The sequence below is a fragment of the Diabrotica virgifera genome, chromosome 2 (genome assembly GCF_917563875.1).
Source record: "Diabrotica virgifera virgifera chromosome 2, PGI_DIABVI_V3a".
Classification (NCBI taxonomy): Eukaryota; Metazoa; Arthropoda; class Insecta; order Coleoptera; family Chrysomelidae; genus Diabrotica; species Diabrotica virgifera.
In genome coordinates this window covers 1,218,094-1,243,212 of record NC_065444.1, presented here as the reverse complement: position 1 = coordinate 1,243,212, position 25,119 = coordinate 1,218,094, and the positions used below count along the sequence as shown (strand labels likewise).

General features: G+C 33.3%; 1 protein-coding gene across 6 annotated transcripts in view; it reads left to right on the top strand.

Moving 5' to 3' along the window:
- The window catches only part of LOC114335441 (calcium-transporting ATPase type 2C member 1), a 127,882-nt gene extending 102,891 nt beyond the window's left edge, over positions 1 to 24,991 (top strand). For 4 of the 6 annotated variants that reach the window (XM_050643304.1, XM_050643303.1, XM_050643302.1 and 1 more), the window contains exons 11-14: positions 2,980 to 3,171; positions 6,751 to 6,988; positions 10,450 to 10,561; positions 20,934 to 24,991. In XM_050643304.1, the coding sequence (XP_050499261.1) occupies positions 2,980 to 3,171; positions 6,751 to 6,988; positions 10,450 to 10,561; positions 20,934 to 21,012 (621 nt within the window). In that variant the 3' untranslated portion in view covers positions 21,013 to 24,991. Of the gene's footprint in view, positions 1 to 2,979; positions 3,172 to 6,750; positions 6,989 to 10,449 lie in introns of all 6 variants that reach the window. The other 2 variants (XR_007696338.1, XM_050643305.1) reach the window with 2 other exon arrangements.
- Positions 24,992 to 25,119: the final 128 nt, after the last annotated feature.

Genomic DNA, 25,119 nt, shown 5'->3' with positions numbered 1-25,119 from the left:
AAATATAAGACAAAATATATGACGGCTGTTTCGAGAATATAAAAATGGGGCCTATACGCCAATATAGCCCGATCAAAGAACAATCTGACCCCAAAAAAAATAAAGGAAGGATGAAAATTTGGGAATAGGTAGTTGAAATTGTCTATTATTATATAAGAAAAAGTTTACAATTCTACATCCCCTCCATTTTACAAAAATGGAGGGGAATACCCCCCTCTCGAAGGAGAAAAATATACATTCAAAATAAGTCCTGAATTGGATAAAATGACTAATTCTAAGCAACTTTTGTTCTATAGAGTTTTTTCCCTATATCAATACTTTTCGAGTTATTTGCAAGTGAATATGTTCATTTTTAAAAGAAAAAAACATGTTTTTGAACGTTTTATAACCGATAACTCAAGAAGTAAGTATTTGAGCGAAAAAAATATTCTCAGCATAAATATAGCTTATAAAAAACTGAAAAAAATGGTGTATGCCTGAGGTCTGTAGACCCAGTAGAAGCAGAGTTGCAGCTAATGAAAAGTAGGTTCTTCTTAATCAAATTCCAAATCAAATATTTCAATGTGAAATAACCCAAAAACGGAGCACTTTTCGGGGAAAATTCATTTGAACTTTTTTAAACTGTTTAAAAAAAGGTTTATTTTTACTTTTTAAAAAAACTTATAACATTAAAAGTGAGTTACGCTCAAAATGTTGTTGGTCGCTTTTATTTTTTGGTAAAAAAATCGCGAAAATCACCCCCTAATTAGCATCACAAATAAATTTTATCATTACCACTTCACAAGTTAATTTGCTTATTTATTATTTAAATGATCTCTAAGTTTCATCGGTTCAAAGTGCTTATTTTTGAAAAAACTGTAGTTAAAATGGATTGAACGAGTAACTAATCACGAGTTTAGGCAAATTTTGAATAGCCATAGCATAACCAATTTTTGTCTAAAAAGAAAAGAAAACAGCAAAAATATTCAGAAAGCAAAATGTACATTTTATTACTCTTTGAGATTTTTGGTATTACTAATAATTGAGACGCTCAGAGCAACAATGGCCTAACCCACATCCCACAATTTTACCAACATGCTTTTATTACACTAAAGTTATGCATTACTTAAATATTTTCATATGCAGAGTGGCTCAAGCAACCATCGTTTGAGCTACTCTGCATCTGAAAACACTTAAATAAGTGATAAGTTTAATGTAATAAAAGTGTTTAGGTAAAATTGTGAGATGTGGGTTAGGCCACTGTTGCTCTGAGCGCCTCAATTATTAAGTTAATTCCATGAACAATTCCATTTTTTTTTTCAAAAATGAGAATTTTAAACCAATGAAACTTATAGATAATATAAACAATACATAAGTAAAGTAACTTGTGAAGCGGTAACGATTAATTTAATTTGGGAAGCTAATTAGGGGGTGATTTTCTCGATTGTTGTACCAAAAAATAAAAGGGACCAACAATATTTTGAGTGTAACTCACTTATATTTAATGTTACAAGTTATTTTTTAAAACAAAAATAAACCTTTTTTTAAACACTTTAAAAAAGTTGTAATCAATTTTCCCCGAAAAGTGCTGTTTGTTGGTTATTTCACATTGAAATATTCGATTTGGAATTTGACGAAGAAGAACCTACTTTTCATCAGCTACAACTCTGCTTCTACTGGGTCGGCAGACCTCACGCGTACACTATTGTTTTCAATTTTTTATAAGCTACATTTTTACTAAATATATTTTTTTCGCTAGAATACTTACTTTTTGAGTTATCTGCAAAAAACCGTCCAAAAACATGTTTTTTTTTTTGTTAAAAATGAACATATTCACTCGCACATAACTCGAAAAGTATTGACTTAGTGAAAAACTCTACAGAACAAAAGTTGTTTAGAATTAGTCATTTTATCCAATTCCGGGCCTAGTTTGAACGTATATTTTTTCACTCCCGAGAAAATATTTTTCACCCCTTATTTCCCAATTTTTGTAAAATGGAGGGGATGTAGAATTGTAAACTTTTTCTTATATAATAATAGACAATTTCAACTACCTATTCCCAAATTTTCATCCTTCCTTTATTCTTTTGGACGTTTTCGTAAAATTTTGTGTTCCCCAATCGGGCTAATATAGAGAAAACCAAATATATGTGTATAGGGGGACAGAAAAATGAGTTACAACTAGAGGATTATGTGGCTATTGAGAAAAGCTGAGATTATGTACACCTTGGAACGAGAATCCAACAAAGAGGAAGGACAGAATTCGAAATAGAGGAGAGAATTATGAATGGAAAGAAAGTAATAGGAGCTTTGAACTCACTACTTTGGTCAAAAACCATATCAAAAGAAAAGTAAACACAGCTACATAATAACATCTTTAAAAGCATTGTACTGTATGGATGTGAAACCTGGCAACTGAATAAACGAACAGAACAGAAGTTGCTCGCACTGGAAATGGATTTCTGGCGAAGATCTACCTGCTCCTCTAGAGTCTTACACATAACGAATGAACGAGTACGATATAGTATGAATAGGAAAACAAACATAATAGGAAAAATCCAACAACTTTGTTGGCATGGCCATGTACAAAGAATGGAGGAACATCGACTACCAAAGCTGATAATGGAATGGCAACCCCCGGAAAGAAGAAACAGGGGCAGACCAAAAACTACCTGGATAAGTGGAATCCAGAAAGCAATGTCTGAGAGAGATATCTACGACCAGGAGATTGGACAGATCGACACGGCCGGAAAATAGGAACCGGAAGGCGCAGGACGCTATAAACCGGTGTTATATGAATTGTTAACGAAATTTTTTGCAGAATTTAATGGATATTCTTGGATTTTTTTAATGAAAATATGTTAAAATAGTTTATATGTTCACGTTTTTTAAATTGTTTTCACACTCTTCGCTCGATTTGGGCTATCGTTTTATCTGTGTTTGCATTTTGTTTTAACATTTGTCAATTTGTAATAAACCAGTATCATGTTTTATTTTTAGATTTTGTGGATAAATATTATAATGGACGGACCTCCAGCACAAAGTTTAGGAGTAGAACCAGTCGAGGAGGACGTCGTTAAACAAAAAGCTCGAGACACCAAAGAGCCTATGATTACAAAGAAACTCATTTTAAATGTTTTGCTTTCAGCCTTGTTTATCATTGGTGGCACCCTTTGGGTTTTTCAAAAGGAGGTAACTCAATTTTTTGCTACCAGTCGAACCCGTTTATTGGAATAGCCTTCGTGTCAAGCAAAATTATCCATATAACCGGGATATTCTAATAACCGATCATTGGTGGCTAGTAGAAACGTTTCCGGGTCTCAAATTTCTATTCCTTAAAGCGGAATATCCCTATAACCGGTATTCTAATAACCCGGTTTGACTGTATTATATTATCAAGGTTCTGAATTAAATATTATGTGTATATGAAGCTATGTTTACACTGGTGTTTGTTGAACTTCGTGTTCAATAAACGCATGCGTTACAGCGCATGGTGTAATGAACAAAAGGAATGCGCTGCGCATGCCTTGTTTGGAGTTGAAAGGTGGGAATTTCATAGCGCACGATCTGATGCATGAAGATTCAAACTTGTTGGATTTTTCGTTCAACTTCTCTTTCAATTCATGTTGTTTTCTGCTCCTTATCAGTTTTATCGAAAGGAATATTGTAATTACATCGAGTGAAAAAGACACTGAGACTTAATATTTTATTGATGACTACATAAAACATTTTGCACTGTGATATTTTAGGTCGATCAAAAAACAATCTGACCCCAAAAAAAAAATAAAGGAAGGATGAAAATTTGGGAATAGGTAGTTGAAATTGTCTATTATTATATAAGAAAAAGTTTACAATTCTACATCCGCCTCCATTTTTCAAAAATGGAGGGGAATACCCCCCTCTCGAAGATGAAAAACAAATACATTCAAAATAAGACCGGAATTGGATAAAATGACTAATTCTAAACAACTTTTCTTCTATAGAGTTTTTTCACTAAGTCAATCCTTTTCGAGTTATTTGCGAGTGAATATGTTCATGTTTAACAAAATAAAACATGTTTTTGGAGGGTTTTTCGGAGATAACTCAAAAAGTAAGTATTTTAGCGAAAAAAATATTCTTAGCAAAAATATAGCCCATCAAAAATTGAAAAAAATGGTGTATACATGAGGTCTGTAGACCCAGTAGAAGCAGAGTTGCAGCTAATGAAAAGTAGGTTCTTCTTCGTCAAATTCCAAATCGAATATTTCAATGTGAAATAACCCAAAAACGGAGCACTTTTAGGTGAAAATTCATTTTAACTTTTTTAAAGTGTTTAAAAAAAGGTTTATTTTTGTTTTTTAAAAAAACTTGTAATATTAAAAGTAAGTGAATTACGCTCAAAATATTGTTGGTCCCTTTTATTTTTTGGTAAAAAAATCGCGAAAATCACCCCCTAATTAGCATCACATATAAATTTTAACATTACCACTTCACAAGTTACTTTGTCTATGTATTATTTATATAATCTGTAAGTTTCATCGGTTCAAAGTGCTTCGTTTTGAAAAAGCTGTAGTTAAAACTAGTAGCTGTAGTCTACTAGCTGTAGGCTTGAACGAGTAACTATGGTTTGTTTTTTAACCAAGAGGAGTGATTCAAATTTACCGCGCTGTATTGCTTGTTTGTAATTGGTCCAACCGCAGGCAAGTTTACTCCACTGTTATAAAATTTTGACACTAATGACATTTATCAAATTTTGACACTAGTGACATTTCATAGGTTAATTAAGTTATATCGGCGATTTTTGTGTTTTCTGTGTTATTCCTTTAATTTTTAGATTGTTAGTCTGCTGTTATATAAAAAGCAGTTGTTTTTGGAACTCTTTAGCGACGTATTAATTTAATATAATATTTATGGATTATCTTTGATCGAGGGCCGACTAGATCAACCAAAAAAGAAGATGTATTTGGTTATTATTCTAGTGACTTTCTTTGGTGTGAATCTGTCTTTTTAGTTTACTCCTCCTGGTTAAAAAATAAACTATAATCACGAGTTTAGGCAAATTTTGAACAGCCATAGCATAACCAATTTTTGTCGTCTAACAAGAAAACAAAAAATCAAAAATATTCAGAAAAGCAAAACGTACATTTTATTACTCTTTGAGATTTTTGGTATTCCTTTTTTTTCCTCCGATTCTGGCCTTGGTTTAGAACTAGAACCTTTAGCCTCGTAATTGTATAACTTATCACTAACTCAGGTGTAATGTGTAGTGTGTGTGTGTGTTGAATAAGTGTCTTGTTACTTTGCAAAGTCGACGTCATTGTCTTTGCAAAGAGACACTAATTGTATCCGAACGTCTGCGGTATTTTTGGTATTCCTAATTGTTTTTAAGTTAATTCCATAAACAATTACGATTTTTTTCAAAATTAAAAAAATGTTTTATTTTAAATCCATTTTTTTTAAACTGAGCACTTTGAACCAATGAAACTTATAGATAATATAACACCATAGCAATACATAAGTATTTAAAGTAACTTGTAAAGCGGTAACGATTAATTTTATTTGAGAAGCTAATTAAGAGGCGATTTTCGCCATTTTTTTTTACCAAAAAATAAAAGGAACCAACAATATTTTGAGCGTAACTCACTTACTTTTAATGTTAAAAGTTTTTTTTAAAAACAAAAATAAACCTTTTTTTAAACACTTTAAAAAATTTGTAATGAATTTTTCCCGAAAAGTGCTCCGTTTTTTGGTTATTTCGCATTGAAATATTCGATTTGGAATTTGACGAAGAAGAACCTACATTTCATTAGCTGCAACTCTGCTTCTACCGGGTCTGCAGACCTCACGCATACGCATACACCATTTTTTTCAATTTTTTATAAGCTATATTTTTACTAAGAATATTTTTTTCTCTAAAATACTTACTTTTTGAGTTATCTCCGAAAAACCGTCCAATAACATTTTTTTTTGTTAAAAAATGAACACATTCACTCGCAAAGTTACTTAGAATTAGTCATTTTATACAATTTCGGACTTATTTTGAAAGTATATTTTTCACCCTTGAGAAAAAAATTTTCACCCCGTATTTCCCAATTTTTGTAAAATGGAGGGAATGTAGAATTGTAAACTTTTTCTTTTATAATAATAGACACTTTCAACTACCTATTCCCAAATTTTCATCCTTCCTTTATTTTTTTGGAGGTTTTCGTAAAATTTTGCGTTCCCTGATCGGGCTATTTGTTCTTCGACTTCCTTTATTCCGCTATTGTTGGTGTGTTTTTGATATTGACTTCTTCTTATAGTATTGGCAACCAAAGCCTGCTACTTTCTGGTGATGGGTTTACTACACATGGTTTTTTGTTAAGTAGGATGAGGGCTGCTGCTTTCACTTTTCTCTTTTTCTAGTCTGTTTCTTTCATGATTATTGATGCATCTCTCCATTGTACTCTATGCTCCTTGTCCCAGGATTGTTTGCATATCTAGGATTTTTGGAAGTCTCTGTTCTTGATGTATGTTTGGTGTTCGTTAACCCTAACGCTTAGTGGTCTTGCAGTTTCTCTTACGTAAAAATTATTGCATTCACAGGATATTTTGTAGATGCAGTTTTTGGATCTTTCTTGTTTGTTGTTGGTTTTGGTTCTGGACAGGATAGATCTTAGAGTGTTAGTTGTTTTGAATGTTGTTGTGGACAATGCTCATTGATCAGAATGATGATTTGGTGCTTACTTAAAAAGCATGTCTCGTATAATAAAACTGACTTTAATAACTAAATAAACATCTTTATATTTTCAGCTAAGCTCCGAAGGTATAACTGCCAGAGATACGACGATGACATTCACTTGTTTCGTCTTCTTTGACATGTGGAACGCCCTCTCTTGCCGATCACAAACTAAGAGCGTATTTACCATCGGTTTGTTTTCTAACAAAATGTTCCTGATCGCTGTCACGCTGTCAGTTTTAGGACAAATGTTGGTGGTGTATTTTCCACCGCTACAGGCGATTTTCCTAACGGAATCGTTGACTGCTTGGGGTGAGTATCTTTATGATAATCTATTATATGAAAATGGGAGTGTTGACAAATTGACAACGGTATAAGTATCTTTTAGATTATAGAATAGAATAGAAATTTGCTTTATTGTCATGAAAAATTGTACAATTTTATCGACAAAGCTTACAGAAAGTCAAGAAAACAAAACAATAACAATTCAGTTTACTAAAATTACATAAATCGTCAGTATAAATTAAAAATAATAATAATGAAGTCAAACAGTTAATCATTTGCAAAATTTAAATAAATTGCAAATTGCATAGTCTACCTAGTAATTAAGTTTAAAAGTTAAGCTGCTGCATATGACACCCAAATATAGATGAAAAATAATAATAAAAATACTACTTGTGCAAAGGGTACTGTAATTTCTTAGTTATTGATTAAGAAAATCTTCTACTGCATAATATGGTCTTTCGGATAGGTAGGCTTTTGTCAGTTTACGGAATTTGGGGAAAGATGCTGCAGATTTAAGTTGTAGAGGGAGATGGTTGTAAAGTTTTTTTTGCGGAATATAATATAGATTTCTTTACTAACTCAGATGACGGGGCCGGTAAATAGACGTCAAAGGTAGAATTTCTCGTGAAGTAGTCATGATTAGGTCTTAGTGGAAAGACATGTAGATGTTTACGAATTAAGCAAACAGTTTCTAAAATATATAAAGATGGAAGGGTTAAAATTCTGTGATCTTTGAAGTAACTTCTACAATGTGTTGTTCTTCTGAGGCCAAACATATATCTTATTGCTCTTTTTTGTAATTTGAAAATAACATCGAATTGGGCAGCTTTACCAGAACCCCAAAAAGGAAGACAATAACGAAGATGTGACTCGAACAAAGAAAAATATGTTATTTTGGAAGATGCCAAATTGAGTTCATTCGAAACAGATCTTACATATAGCATAGCAAGCTGAAGATAGTTTCTTCCTTAACAAATTAATATGGAGGGACCATTTAAGGTTGCTATCTAAAAAAATACCAAGAAATTTTACAGAATCAACAGTACTGATCTGGCTGTTTTTAAGAGGTAAGGGTTGAAGAGCTCCTTTATAAGATAATGCTATTGTTTTATCTACGTTAAACGAGAGTAAATTAGAGTCAGACCAGGTTTTTATTGTAAGTAGATCAGAAGTTATAGTAGCATGAAGAGTTGCAATATTTGAGTTGCTCCAAGTGATACTGGTATCATCAGCAAAAAGAAAGATTTTTCCATCGATTTTTAAACTAGTGATGTCATTAATAAAGATAAGGAAAAGTAGAGGACCCAATACTGATCCTTGAGGTACCCCACATACAATGTTTTTGAGACTAGAGTCTGTATCATTTGCTCTAACCAGTTGTTTCCTATCATCCAAGTAAGATTGGAACCAATCTAAAGAAATACCTCGAATTCCGTAGAAATTTAGTTGTTTTATCAAAATGTTATGATTTACACAATCAAAAGCTTTGGCGTAGTCACAAAAAACGGTGGCAGTGTGAAGATTATTGTTCAGTGCTTGATAAACCTCATGTAGTATAGAAACATGGCATCAGTGGTGCATTTATTATTTAAAAAGCCGAACTGATTTTGTGATAAAATGTTGTTTTCAACTAGAAAGGACATAAGTCGGGCTTTTATGAGTCTCTCAATAATTTTGGAGAGTACCGGTAGTAGTGCAATAGGTCTATAATTGCAGGTATTAGATATTTCACCACCCTTATGAAGAGGAATAATGATGGCAGTCTTTAGGCACTCTGGAAATTTGCCTTTCTCAAAAGAATCATTAATCAGTGAGATGAGGACTTCCAACACATTTTCTGGGAGATTAGAAAAAAATTTATCGATAGACCATCAGTACTACAGGAAGATTTGCTTTTGATACTATTGATTGTTTGGATCAGTTCAGATTTATCAACCGGTCTTATTGGGACCGTGCAAGTTCGGCAAAGCGACCTCTATTTCTATGCTCTGTACTTTTATTCGCACTTTTAATTATATTGGCCAATTATATTAGTCCTGGTTGCTGGATAATTGTCAAGGCCATAGTCCAAAAAAATAATAAGAAGAAAAAATAAGATGCAGGTTATGTTATGCAAACGTAAACAATTGTATGTAGTAAATCCAATATGTAAAACCAAAACTTAACAATGCCAAATATTAAAAAAAAAGAAAAAAATATGAATCGTCCGGGATTTGAACCCGCAATCTCACGATTTTTTGATCTCTGGTCCAATGCTCTACCAACAAGGCCATCAAGCCGCATGCTACTTACCTTTCAGATATACATAATTATACATCACGGTGACAAGTGAAATATAAAAATAGATGTTTTATTATTTTACGCCCAAGGAAGACAAATCCAAAGACACAAAATTATAATAAAAAACCTTTTAAACCCCCTTTTTTAAATTGCGCAAGTTATATTATTAATATTAATGGTAATAACTGAAATATAAATATTTTGACGTTTCACAATTTGACAATTCACTTTTAACTGCAGTGCCTTAAAAATTTTAAAGCACTAGTGCCTTAAAGTAGCATTTTTAACGCTCCTATGGAGTCCTAAAAATTACATTTTTAACACGTTTGTAGAAAAATATATTTAAAAACACTCATATATTCTTTCCACACCTTTTCTGGACTGATACATACATAAATTAAAATATTTTGAAGTATAACTTCAAAAATATAATATGAAAACTATTTAAAAAGGCAGTATAACTATTAACTAACCTTTGTTGTTTCTCTTCCCACAAATTGTAAAACGCAACAACCATACATAACCAAACCGTCAACCGTCCAAACCACAGCTGCGCTACAGCTGCCATATTGGATAATTATTGACATGTCATTTGAACATCCAATCAGAACAAAGTTATAATGCGCATGCGCCGGGATCGTAGGTTTTAACATATAAAAATTCACCCTCATATCGCGCGTAAAGAAGTATAACAAAAACCTTAATTTGATCTACATATTTTGAAGTTTTTAAAATGGGAAAATCCCACAAACACTTACAAAACAAGTTTTTCGGGTTTTTGAAGATGGTGCACCTTATGGAAAAATCTGAAAAAAATTAGACCTGCGGCCATCGCCAAAAAACGCTTTTTTACGTTTTTTTCGAAAAAAAATGCATTTTGCGGTTATGTACAACACTCAACCTAAGGGTATATAAAAAATAGACATATTTTGAAAAGCCTCAATTACGCGTGTGAATTTTTTGAAATTTTTAAATTAATTGAATACCACCTTTAAAAAATTAAACAAACAAAAAATTACATTTTTAGGGATAAGGGGAATGGCGGGTTAAAATTGCAGTGGTGACTTATTGTAATCACGTATAAAGTAAAAAAATGAAAAAAAAAATTAATTCCGTGAGTGAGGGTCTTTTACCTATCTTAACGGGTGGTACCCTTTGATTGTGAATCATATTACCTGTTTTCTAATGAATGTTTTTAATAATTTCAGATATAGCAATGTTAACAGCGCTTACGTCATCAGTGTGGGTATTCTCCGAATTCAAGAAACTCCTGGAGAGGTACATGGAGAGGCGAACTAAGGGAAAAAGGTCTCCTTTGGAGTACGTATGACAAAAGAGGGGGTCCGGGGCGAATTCCCGCTGCAATTAGCTGCTCCTTCTCCTCCGCCCCCAATTATTCGGCCCCATATCCTTAGAATGTGCAAACCCTTCAATCCCCTTTCTTTTATAGCTCCCGTCAGCATTTGCGTGCTGAATACGTTTGAATAAATTCACACCATTCTACAGTTTTTCTTTTGTAATAACTGTATTTTAGTCGTGAGGGTATCTGTATTCGAAGATATTTATTTAAGGTTGTTTAACCCATTCGCTGCCTATCTAAGAGAATGGAACTCGGCTAGGAGCCATTCTGTTGAACGGCACCTGACTGAAGTAACCATATCACTTGCTGGCGCGTGAAGGGCAGCGAATGGGTTAAAAGGGATAACTTTGAAATGGCATGTTTGGGAATATAATTTGTATGTTAGGAATAAAAAAATGTGTGATGTATCCACTACCAGTGATGTAGTTTAATTGATTTTAAGGTTTAAGACACTTTATTGAGTAAAATACGTTATTCATAACATTAGTGCACATAATAAAACCTTTTTTTTTTTTTTAATTATACATTGTAAATCAATAGTATTCTTCTTAACGTGCCCTATCAAGTCTCCTTGACGTTGGCGATTAACACGGCAAAACTGTCTCTGTCTCGAGCTATTCAAATAGTTGTTCTGCTTTCTTTATTCCTGTCCACTCTCTGTTATTCTTCAACCTTACTTACTTACTTACTTACTTACTAGCCAACGCCCACCCTTGGCATGTTAGCCATTTGGCGGCGCGCTGACCAGTATAGACGAGCCGTTTCTCGTAGGCGATCTTCATCCTCCTCGGGTGGGTCTGTTATCAGGGCTGGGCACTCTGGGAGGTGAGCAGCATCCATCTGGGGCTGATTACATAGTGGACAGTTGTCATTTTCACGGACGCCGATGCGATGTAGATGGGAGGCCAGGTAGTCATGCCCCGTAGTTGTTCTGAACGCGGCTACACTGATGGGTCTCGGCAAGTTGTGAGGGATTGGTGACTCTATTAGGTGGGCCCAAGATTTTCCAGCACCGGCTTGTATTTGCTGGTCTTTTATTTTCGCTTTGATTCCTCTTTTAATGGTGGACTTTGCTGATGTGTACGATTGGAAGCTAGGGGGCTGTGGAAGAGTAGTGCCTTCTTTTGCAAGTTCATCCGCCGCTACATTCCCTTCAACACCGACATGACTAGGGATCCATTGTAAAGTAATCAGCCACCCTTTTTCCAGCAAGTTCGATAGTTGGACGCGGCAAGATATTGTTTGGGCACAGTCGGTATATCGATTTGTCGACAGGGCAAGGATTGCGGCTTGGCAGTCGATGAAGAAGGCAACTTTTTGGGGGTGTTGGAGATTCTCGAGACTTTTAGTGGCTTCGTGTATAGCAGCAATTTCGCCATCATAGTTGGTGAGAGGGGCACCCACAGCTATGGAGCCTTTGGAGAACGTTGAGACATATCCAGCTCCTGTTCTTCCCGAGGCCGGCATCGAGGAGCCATCGCAGTAGATTTGGAGCCACTCATGCGCTGGGTAATTGGTGTGTATCGTGTCTAGGGCGGCTTTCCTTAGGACAATGTCTGACGATAAGTGCTTCGGGTCGTTATGGTTTTCAAGACGCAATTCTGTGTTTGGTAGACAGCGGGCGAGTGGCCGCTGAATTCTTCAACCAAGAGGCCTGTTTTCTACCAATTCCTCTGCGTCCTTCGATTTTACCCATCATAATAAGTTGAAGAATATTATATCAGTCTCCCCTTACTACGTGTCCAAAATGGGCCATCTGTCTACATTTCATGTTATCAAGCATCTAGCGAACAGTATTTGCTCTCTTAAGGACGGCTACATTTGTCAGCATAGCCGTCCTTGGTATTTTTAGTGTACGTCTGTGCAACCACATTTCAAAAGCCTCCAAGCGATTAATGGTGGATATTTTTAACGTCCATGCTTCGACACCGTATAAGAAGACTGACCAAATCTAACATTTAATCATGCGCTTTCGAAATTGAAGTTGCAAGTTATCATTACAGAAGAATGACCTCATTTTTAAAAATGTTGTGCGGGCTATCTGGATTCTACATTTCTAGAGTGCTATGTATTAAGAGTATAAGTCAAAAATGAAAATTTTTAATTAAAGCTTTTCAAAGTCCTTTTTACCACTGATGAAATAACTATTACAACTGCATCGTCTTACGTAACTATTACAACGTAACATCACTTAAAATAACTGTATCGTCTGTATATCTGATTGTATTTATCAGAATTTCATTAATTTTCGCGCCCCGTTACGAATTATGCAGCGCTTCTTTAAATATTCTATCTGAATATAAATTGAACAACAGTGGGGACAGTACACAACTCTATCTGACGCCTGAACCCTATTTGGGCTTCGAAACGTTACTAAAAACATTTTTTGGTAAAATTGTGGCTTATTCCCATTAAAAATAGTTGATTATAAAAAATGCCACAAAGAAATACCTTCAGAACAACCTCTTTGTATTTTACATATTTCTGTTGATTTTCCATTTATGCAAGCTGTCGCTGTTTGACGCCAGTATAATTTTTCTATGATTCGTACGTCTTGGCTATCAACTCCTGTATCCTAATGTTTTAATTAATTTGTGATGCTGTACTCGATCAGAGGCCTTTTCATAGTAAATAAATACAGCAAAGACGTCTTTCCTTTGATCACGGCATTTCTGCAATAATACATTTAGTGCAAAGAGTGCGTCCCGGGTTCCCAGTCTATTTTTGAAGCCAAATTGTGTTTCATCCTGGTCTTCTTCATATTTATCTCTGATTCTGCTGTGGATGATACGTAGAAATATTTTCAAATCAATAGTATACGATAAAGTAACTTCTTGAGTAGTCTATTGTATGCATTTTAACGAATTTTAAGTTTTTCCTCTCGTTGGTTTTTTTGTGATAAACTCCAAAGATCTAAGCTTACTAGTTGGCAAACAATTCTAAGATATGTTATGATGTGATTAAACACCGAATGAATCCAAATACGTGTATAGATATGTATATTATGTATATGTATATATGTATATAGTGACCAACTAGCCCGATTTACGAAGTCGTGTCCCGGCGTCCCGGAAAAGGCTCCCGGGCCATCCGAATTTTCAACGTTTTGGTAAAATTCTATTATGAAATTTTGAATACGTTATTTTTATAAGAATTCACATCAAATTGAATTGGTGGGACGAAAAAAGTGGACAATTTCTAGTGTGTAATACTAATACCACATCCAAAACGCATACATTTTATATCGTGGTATTATAGTTGTACGAAAACTAAAACGGTGGACTTTTTTTCGTTCCTGTATTATAATTATGATCTTCTGAAAAAAAAAATGGCCCGATTTTCATTGAAAAGTCCCGGATTTCAGGTCATTTTTTTTTAGCCTTGTCCCGGATTCGACTGAATTGGAGTTGGTCACACTAAGTATACCCCAAGGTTACTGCAAGCGTCTCGAATGACGCCAAATACGATTTTATTCCCCGTCAGAATTCCATACCGAGCGAATACTTCTTAGTATTCACTTCAAACATTCGTTTTCGCGATCTAATTCACACAACCTTGAGTCTCAGCCGCATCGACTTTCTCCCAAACTAAAAAAATTTCTATATTTTGTGTATCCAATCGACGCTTGTAAGAGGCAGTTATTACAGAAAAAGTGTTATTCGGTGTAATTCAGACTAATATAAATAAACAATCATAATATGTCTTTTCGTTAAATTCATAAGGTTTGTTCCAACACAACGAGAAACCGTCCATGTAACGATCACCGTCCTGCGCAGTAAACAAAATAACCCATGGAACGCACGATATACAGACACAGAACGCATGGAACGTATTATTTTATAGTAACGTGATCGTTACATGACGGTTCTCGTTGTGTTGGAACAAACCTATAGCAAACGCATAGATAAACGCAAAACTTTTACGCTTATAGCAACTACTTATTTTTATGATATACAGAGTCGCTAAAAATTTATTGCGGTCTAAACCAAATGAAATTAAAAAAAAAATAAAAGTTTTTTGAATCGTTACAGTATTAACATGCAAAATTATCAAATCTTTTAACACACTTGTGCTAAATCAAATATATCAGTTATCCCTTTCTGAACAACCTGTTTTTATATATATAATACAATATTATTTTATCGACCAGTGAATAGTACTAACTTACTCGAATACAATCCCCTCATTTCTGTGTTTCACACTTGGATAATCACGAGGTTTTCAATGGTGCTTTTTGCGTGTAATTCAGACAAGTCTTTCAAGGAAAACTATTGGAGATTTGTCTGCTCGCAATCAAATTAGAGCTTAAATTAAAAATTGCAATTTGTTTCACATGTAACTTGATGTTTGTTAAGAAGTATAAAAACAACTAGCAATAATACATCTAGCTTTTAAAATTGGCTAAGGGGTGTGACGTCATAGGTTATGTTGGCAATGCTGGTAAAATTTATCAGGTTTGTAGACTTTTACAATTTATACTTTTACAATTTGGGCTAGAAATGAAGGATACAAATATAGATCAAATAAAAAGTTTTGATAGTAATCCTTTATTTAGTAATTTGCATGTCTTTGTATAGTCTGTGTTCACTTTACCTAATTCAAATGCAAGTTGTGAAAGACAATTTTCAAAAGTAAATTTAATATACAGAAGTGCAGGTACCGTTTGGTAACAGACACTTTATATTAGCATTATACATTCATCCCAATCAATTTATCTTCCAAAGGGTATGTATATTTTACACCGTCAGAAATAATGGTTAGAATGTGAATTGATATGAATAGTGAATAAATAATAAAAAAGTGAGAACTAAAAAAGGATACCAAATGGGAGAAAAACCACTTAAAATATTCTACTATGCAGACGATGCAAAACTAATCTCTCAAAGTAAAGATGATTTACAACGTATGCTGCACCAATTTAATATAACCACCAGAAAATTTAACATGTTAATTTCCCCAAAAAAGACAAAATGCATGGTTATAACAGCAAATCCAATAATATGCAAAATTTTAGCTGGAGGGTCAGATAATAGAACAAGTGATGGAGTTTAAATATCTAGGCATCACACTATCTAGCTACGGAGAGCTCGAAACAGAAGTGGAAGATCAAGTGAATAGAGCAAACAGAGCCTCAGATTCAAGGAATGACACAATATGGAGAAATAAAAATATCGAAAAAGAAATGAAAGACAGAATTTATAAAACAGTCATCAGACCAATATTAATGACATACGCGACAGAAACACGAGCTGACCCCAGAGAGGACAAGAAGATTACTCGAAAGAGCGGATATGAAAACCCTTCGAAAAGTCGATGGTAAGACTCTATGGGACAGAGCTAGAAGTACAGATATACGATGGACATGGAAGGTGAAGAACATTAATAAATGGATAAAAAACAGAAGAGTAGAATGGAATGACCACATAAGCCGAATTACAACAAATAGAGTAGTAAGGACGGCTAGACTGTTCCCCAACAGGAAGAGGATCAGTGGGAAGACCACGAAAACGATGGAATAACAACTTACTGGAGTCACATCGAAAAAACAGACAGTCATGTCTGTACAAAAAAAAGAAGAAGAAAAGACTGTATAAAAAGGTTAAAAAATAATAGTTTAAAATAGTAAACGTGTCTATTATTTTGATTTGTCTATACAAAAGCCTTGATACAACAATTACAGCCTTATTTTGCTAACATTGCTTGATGTCAGCCCTAAATCCAACCAAATACTTGCAAAATAAAATAATTTCGCCTCTATGCGTATTATACATTAGCAATTTTTATGTACCCTGACGATATTGTCTAAATAACATTTAGAAATAAAAAAATGTCGCAGATGTCGCTAGGGCATCCCTGCCATTTCGTTCGTTGCAATCCGTGACTGCACGCGGATTATTAACCTGGTTCATTCAGAGAGAAGAGTATATGTATCTCCTGATGAGGGCGTAAAAAGCCCCGAAACCGGTAGAGTTACTTGCTGTACTCTCTGATTGAACTAGAAATACAATACGACTGCAGTTTCGGGTTGCAACGAAATTGAAAATGTTTATTCATTTTTAAAATTTGGAAATGTTTTTACACTAAAATTTCTACTACTTCGGCGATTTTATTTTCTTTTGACTTTTAGAATTGTACCATATCTAAAACTACATACTATCCTTTTCTTCAATTTCATCGCTAAGTAGCCATTTAGATGTGACTTATTTACAATTTGTATGTTGCTGGTGTTTTCTGAATGGTTGTATATAAATGGATATGGATATCAGTAGCGGATCTACGAGGTGAGGGAATGGGGAAATTACCCCACCACCAATAAGTTCCAAAATTAAAGAAAAAAAACATAAGTATTATATTATGCAACGAGCGTTTAATGATGGTCATTATGATGCGAGTATGAGGGATAGACATGAGCCGCGTAGCTGCGAATGACGTTTACAATACGAGCATTATAATGGCAATTAAATGCAAGTAGTATGCATGATTTTTTCTACGACCATTCACAAAAATATATATTCACATTTATTTACATTATAACACAAACAAATATTTATTTTGTACAAAAATATATTTAAATTTATTTATTTTGTAACACAAACGTATATTTATTTCAGGTGGTGTTACATTTTCGATATCCCTATCATCTTCAGACATTTTTTTAATGTGGATTAAATTCAGATGTGGATTAAATCTTCAGACATTTAAGTGGATTTAATTTTTTTTGTCTGTTTTTTTCAAATATTGTGAAAAGTCAAAGCGTATGCCTTTGACTTGACATTACGCATGTGCCAGCTTTGATACAGATCATCATCCCGCTTTTCTTTTGTATCTGTAACCAAAAATATGTACCACAATGAAAATCTGTATCATATTGATACAAAAAATGTATCGTTCTCCTCGTAATATGTGCCCTAAGTATACAGTCTTCATAATTTTTACATAATCAACAAGTTCCCTATCCTGTAAGCCCACTCTTCTTAATACTTTATCATTTCTGACGGTCCTTCCACGATTGGAAGTTCTACTCTTTTTTTTTACTTATTCTTCTACTTCTACTGGCTTGCTCTACTCTGCTCTTTATTTCAATCTCAGGCTCCCAACTCTCGTTTTGCAGACAACCCAAGCATTTAAACTGCCCGACTTCAATTCTGCCTGATGTTCAATTGATTCTTAAGCTACATATTAATATATCTTTGCGTTTAGGTAATTATTTCTGTCTATAGTCATTGTTTTTGTGTTTACCCAGTTTAGTAAGACATAGATAAACAGAATGAAATAAAAATCTTTAAACATTGTTACGACAGAATATTGTTACATACTACATATATGCCCTGTTTTTATGGGGTCTCGGGGATCTGTAGTAATGTTTTTAATACGTAGTTTGGCGTACTTGTTGACTGTAGTGGGCTCCAACGCTGAATATAATGACCGGTTTTAAATGCCCATTTTGACAGACCAATAAATATTTAACATACTTTTTATTAAGGTACATTGTAATCGGAGTATATAAGCCGATGTGCCTAATTTGCTATAAATTGTTTTTAAACAAGGAGGAGTGTAATATATTTTAGCCCTAATTTGAGGGTGAATATTACAAACTATAAATTACTAAAATAAAACACATCTTTCTACAAAGAAGGCTCATTTAATACTCGTTTGGCGAATGTACTTTTTACAATAATAAGAAATGTGTTACTCTGATAACAGTTGTTAGGTTTTACAGAGTGGTCTACTAAAACTATATTTACAATATCCAACAAGGAGTAAACTAAAAAGACAGATTCATACTCAAAAAAGTATCTAGAAAAATCGCCAGATTCATCTTCTTTTTTAGTTGACCATATCGGCCTTCGACGGTAATCCACAAATATTATATTATACTAATGCGTCGCTAGAGAGTTCTAAAAACAACTGTTTTTTATACAAAAGTATACTAAAAATCTAAATATTAAATGAATAACGCAGAGAACACAAATCGCCTATATAACTTAACATATTATGAGTTTTAAATGCCAATAGTGTCAAAATTTTATAACTTAGTGGAGTAAACTAGCCTGCGGTTGAACCAATTACAAACAAGCATTAGCATTACAGCGCGCTAAATTTGAGTTACTCATAGTTTAAAAACAGATTTAGTGTCTGTCGCAGTTGCAGACTAAACATAAGAAACACATAATTTCGGTCCACGACATAAAAACATGTTAAGAGGATTCTTTTACAAAACACTGTTTGATCCTTCTTCTACCTTTTATTGATTATAAATATGTCTACAATCCACCATTTATATACAACTTGTTACTGTACACTGTATTAATCTGTTAGCCAATGCATAATTCTTTAAAAATATATATTCGTAGTTAATGGAATTTTTGCAATTTAAACAAATTTTAGGTAGTTTTGTAAGATCAAAATTTGTGGTGATAATAGGATTAGTTTTTGAGATTATTATTTTATTAGTTTTGTAAAGAAGTATCTAAACTTGGTTACTGAATTTTGGAATTCATTGTTAAAACAGTTTGAACACTACAGAAATTGGGAATTGTGAATTGAAACAATAAAAAGAACTTCATACACTGTACAGAGTGTGTACACTAGTTTAATTTTCTCCATATATTATTTCACATATTTACAAAAATGTTTTTGTCCATCAATTTTTTTGAGCTTTTTCATCATCTGATAGTTGATACCAGACTGTTGCAGTCTAAAATCTCTATTATTAACCTCATTTAAAGTTTCCCGGCTAGCTGAGTGATAATAAATGATTGGCAGGAAAAGAAAACAAAGTTTGTCGCTATCTACCTAAAATAACAGAAAAATAAAATATGTGTCAAAACTGCCTTGTTACCATGCCTACTTTCTTACCTACTCCGTGGCTTTACAACCTTTCGTAGGTTTTACAGGACTCGACAACATGCCTCCATTCCTCTCTATCTTGAGCAATCTTCATCCAATTCTTCACACCCATAGCTTTAAGGTCTCTTAATACTATATCATCTCCACGAGGGCATCCACGTCGTCCTCTTCCAGTTGGGACTTCTTCCCATACCACCCTTACTATTCTTTCGTTAGAATTTCTTCTGAGGTGTCCTGCTCATTGGACTCTTCTGGACTTTATTTCTTTTATTATGTTAGCTGTGGGTATAGTTCTTCGAGCTCTTTGTTAGTTCTTATCCCATATTGTTCTGCTACTTCATCAAGCATAGGCCCAAAGATCTTCCTCAGGAGTTTTCTTTCCTAAACACGTAGTCTCTCTTCGTTTGCCTTTGTTATTCGCTACCGTACATCAGTACAGTCGTATGATTGCTTTATATAGTTGTATCTTTGTATGTTTTGTTAGTTATTTCGATTTTATCAGTTTTTGAAGGGTATAAATACATCTGTTACCGGCTTGTATCCTGTTGTTTATTTCTTGTGATCCGTTATTGTCTTCAATTATTGTTGTTCCAAGATACTTAAATTCTCTGACGCGCTCAAACTTGAAGTCGTCGATGGTAATGTTCTGTCCGATTCCATATCTGTTTTGATTATGGGCGCTTATATTCATATATTTAGTTTTACTTTCATTGATTATGAGCCCCATCTTCTCTGCTTCCTTCTTGAACCTGACGAAACTCTGCTTCATCCTTAATCTGGTGTTTTCTATCTACCTTGTTACCTACTGCAGAAAAATGTTTCTTAGATTTTTAAGGAAATGAAGATAATGACGATGAATATTAGCTACAATTTTATCATCTAAATCGCATACTCTGCAAACAAACTTTAATTTAGCTAACACCAATACAAGATACAACCCAGCATCTCTTTACCTCCTGTTTATTTCTTTGTTTGTTACCCTACTGATCATCCTTTAATAAGTTTCAGCTCTGTATTCTATCGTTTACGTATGCTTTTTCTCATGAGGATCTTTCAGTGCGTCACAGTTTTTCGATTTCTTTCTAACGCATTAAATTGTATGTGACAGAAAAAACGCACGTCGGTGACATTTATAAGATTTATTCTAGTTGTCAACAGATGGCGCTATAATCGAAAAAAAAATATTTACGAATTATATAATATATCTACGAATATAATCTGTACAATTTATAAGACGATACAAATCAAAGAAAATACCATTTTATAAATGCAATAAACACAATTGATTTGTTTTTATGCCAAATTGCAAATAAAATTTGACAACTGTCAGTTTTAACTAAAATGTCATGTCACTAAAATGTATATTATCACGGACTTACCTTTTTTTCTATCATTTGTGACGCACTGAAAAATGCTCATGAAAAGAAGCATATCTATGATTTCTGTTACCTTCTTTCAACTTAAGAAAAATAATGAATTTAGGGCTTTGCCACTGTCAGAAGGTCGCAAACAATCGTCATATACGCAGTGGACATTCCGGACAGGAAAAGGAGAACTCTAGGCCCAGCTCGCTGTAAATTTCCTAGGCAAGAACGGGATGATACTCAGCTCAACACCTTTAAGTGTTATAGACGGAAAGGAGAACCCTTCTTACTCTACATCTAAGTCTAGCTCAATAGGTTGGAGACCACGAGCCAGATTTTGATTCAAAAAAAGATGATTCCAGCTCAACTGCTCTAAAGATGTATCATTCCAATACAAATACACCATTACCTTCTATAGACTTTCGCAGACTCTATTAATTTGGTATATACTAAGATTTAGATACTTTCGGGAACAATTTTACTAATCTGAATCATCCAGTACGTCAAAATGCATTCAATACACATTTCTGTTATTTAGACAATTCAAAGGATCTGTCATATTTGGCCTATGTTATCCATTTTGATGTATTGAGTAATTACATTTGAGTAAAAGTTGAAGATGTCAATTTTTGATTGAAAATCCCAATAATTTTTGTTGGTAACGGGTTTCTGTGTAATGAACAACTTTTAAAACGCATGAACAATTGTACTTTCTATAACTTTCAGATGACTAGTTTCATATCACAGTAAATTTTTCCTGGTAAAATTTATGACAACGAGGTTTTGTATCATCCTGGATTAGTAAAATAGATGATTGTCTCAATACTGGCACACTAAATATCGAACAACGATTTGTTGACATATTGCTGGTCAGTTTGTCTCCGTTTATGACGTGATAAACACATCATTATCGCCAGTTTCTTCGTATACCTTACTTTTGAGGTATACTCTCGTAAAATTGTCAATAGGAGTGCGATCAGGTCTACTAGGAGGTTAATTAATGGCGTATCTACTAGAAATCACTTGTATGGTGAATAATCCCTTTATCGCAACAATAATAGGTATAAATATAGTGCTTGCCAAAAGTCCCCTTCCCTCCTCGTATCTTTTGAACGGTTTTATTTACAATAGTTAAATTTGGAGGGAGGAAATGAAAGGACGTAGGCTTCTACTAGTCATAACAGATGACGTAATAGTGATAGATGACGTTGCAGAGTCACTATGACAGATAATTTTAAAAGGGCCCTTATTGCAAGGGATATGTCGTTTGAAAGGTATTGAAAATACCTATTCGATCATACCAATTTTGTTTGGATTTAAGCTGATTTTGATGAATAAATTAAATAAATACTAAAATTGCAGTTTCGCATTTAATTATTTGATTTAATTTGACCGAGACCCGTCTGGTTTACACAGATCTTTAAACTAAATATATCTTTTTGTAGTGACTATCCGTTTCGAATGTTGGCGACCATCATGGCAATCTGTACTTTGCACACTGCTGATCTGAAAAGATTTGTGGTTGTTGTGTTAAACCACGTCAACCAAGAAATCCTTCGCTTTCCTTCTACTTTTCCTTGCAAGATTAGTTGCAGCAGTCCATATCTTTCGCTGTTGCTCATGATGTGACCTAGGTATTCGATTTTGGCTGTTTTTATTGTGATTAACAACTCTTTTTCTTTTTATACTCTTAATAAGACGTAAAAAAGTATCTGAGTAGAAAATTCACCTTTTTGTAGTGGACAAATAAATTTGAAATAAAAGTCCTTTCTTTTTGCTAAGTTTTGACCTCTTTTGTTCATTTAACTTTTGTAAAAGTGTCTATAAAGTTTCTTCTATGTTTTATACAGTTCTTCATCCCTTTTATGCATAATTCATTGCACTTTTGTCATTTACGCAAATGAAAATTCAATAAATGATAAGTTAATAAAAAAAAATGAGACTATTATCTGGAAAGTTATGGAAAAATGCACAAAGATTTTATATTTATGGCTTGAATTTACAAAAGATCTTTTATCAGATTATCACCTGTTTATTTGCACATTTTAAAGGACCAAATATTTATTTGCAGCTAATTGTTAATTTATTTATTTATTTTCCAGTTTTAGGATATTTTTGTATCGAGCCTGTTACGTAGATGAATAGTTATCTTCATTATAGGTCTGGATCCAGCGTACCAAAAGAAATTTGTTAATACCAAGCTGAAAATTTGTTAATACGTTAACGGTGTCTAGTCAGACTAACTTTGATGTATGGGAACACTGGAACAGGAAAGTTTTAATTGTGGAACTTGTCATCCTGACAAGTTTATGATTGTGAAAACTAGCAGGTTGTTTTTAAGTTTATTCAATAGCAAACTTTATATTTATATGAAAAAATGTTTGTCCGACAAATATGTTGGGCGTTTAAGTCCGTCACGTAAAACATGTCAAATGACAGGAATTATGTTAGTGATAAATAGCAGTCTGATTTTTGCATGATAGTTTAATGAAAAGATAACAAATCAATTGCAAATTATATCCAGCAAAAGCTAACGGTGTCTGTAGACACCGTTAAACTATTAACAAATTTTCAGCTTGCTATTAATAAACTTTTTTTGGTACGTGGGATCCAGACCTATTATTTTTTGTCGAGAAAACCCAGTTCTTCTTCAGTATATGTAAAAGTTTCAAAATATACATATATATTCTATACTGTGACATTCTTTCAACGTTTTCATTCTTTTTACTTTTAGAATTTTCAAAAATATATATACGTTGTAAAATTAGAAGATAAGAAAGACATTTGACATTATCTTTTGTTTCATTTGAGGTTTATATAGGGTGTGACACCACTAGAGCATTTAGCAACTGTAGAAAAATATTTGACAAGAGAATTGTTTGAGATTCTGTTGCTATCAAAAATATTTTTGATACCAATATTGATTCAGTACACTACAGCAATCAACGTTTAGGTTTTTCTGATTTGACCTATACAATAGATCAAATATTCCTAAAACGACTCTAGAATTATAGTTGCTTCTATCTAAGCAGTGTAACTTGCTTTGGTATTTAATGCAGAAGTAACGTACTCGGCTATTTACTGTATTTCTATGATATTTTTGCCGAGATATTGAAAATTTATTTACGCGCGCCTGCATTCGCTGTGAGCTGACCATGCGCCTCAGAGCGCGTTATTAAAAGTCACATATCTTGGTCAAAAATTAAGATAAAGAACTTTTTGGATATGTTCTATAACATCCATTAGCCAGATTTTCAAAGTTGTGTTTAAATCTCTTATAAACAAATTAGTTCGCAACTTTTTGGTGAAATCTTTAATGTTTAATTGTTATAACTTTTTCATTAATAAAGATAAAGTACTTTTGCAAGGTTTTTTAAGGCTGAAACAATTAATTTTAAAATAAAGTGGTTTTGAAAGTTAATCGCACTTATGAGAGTGGAGTCATACTTAGAAAATTAGGTATTGAATTCCTATTTTGCAATTGTTTCTCACGAAATTTGTTATAACTCCGGTTCTAACAATCAAATCCAAAGTACCATTTTGGATCGCCATTTTGTTCATTTTTCAAAAGGAACATTTTTCATTTTGGCAAAATTAAATATCTCTCATAATTTAGGAGATACAATCATTTAACAATAAAATTGTTATAGTTGGTTCGCTAAACTCTGGCACGACTGACTAGTGATTTTAATAGGTAATTTTTTTGTTTTTTTGGCAAAATTGGCAAAATTACTAACTATTTAGTAATTATTAACTATTTAGTAATTATTTTTTTGCTAATTTTACCAAATTGGCAAAAATTACTTACTAAAATCACTAGCCAGTTGGGTCTTAGCGATCCGACTATAGTAACCAAATTATCTGACGGGCTTTCAGCCTGGTACTACAACCTGGTAGACTATGAGTTTTATTTGTATCTTAGATATCTTAATAATAGTAACAGTTGATTGCTCTAAAAATTATGTAGTGTTTGGTACAATAAAAACAATGATAGTATAATGTTAGCTCTATTGGTGTTCATCCTTTATATGAGATTATTTGGATTCACAAAGTATTTTCGCAAAAAATCATCTTTTCTAGCATTGTTGTATGCTGGGAAAATCATGTTTTTGTTTGCTCAGTTTAAATGTAAGTTATGAACAATTACAATAAAAACAAGAATTACAATTAATAAAACAGTGTTTTTCATTTATTCTCGTAGCCTTTCGTTAGATATTAAAAAATATGAGAAGAGTTATAAAATCAAATGCAATGTTAGCCCGATCAAAGAACAATCTGACCCAAAAAAAATTAAGGAAGAATGA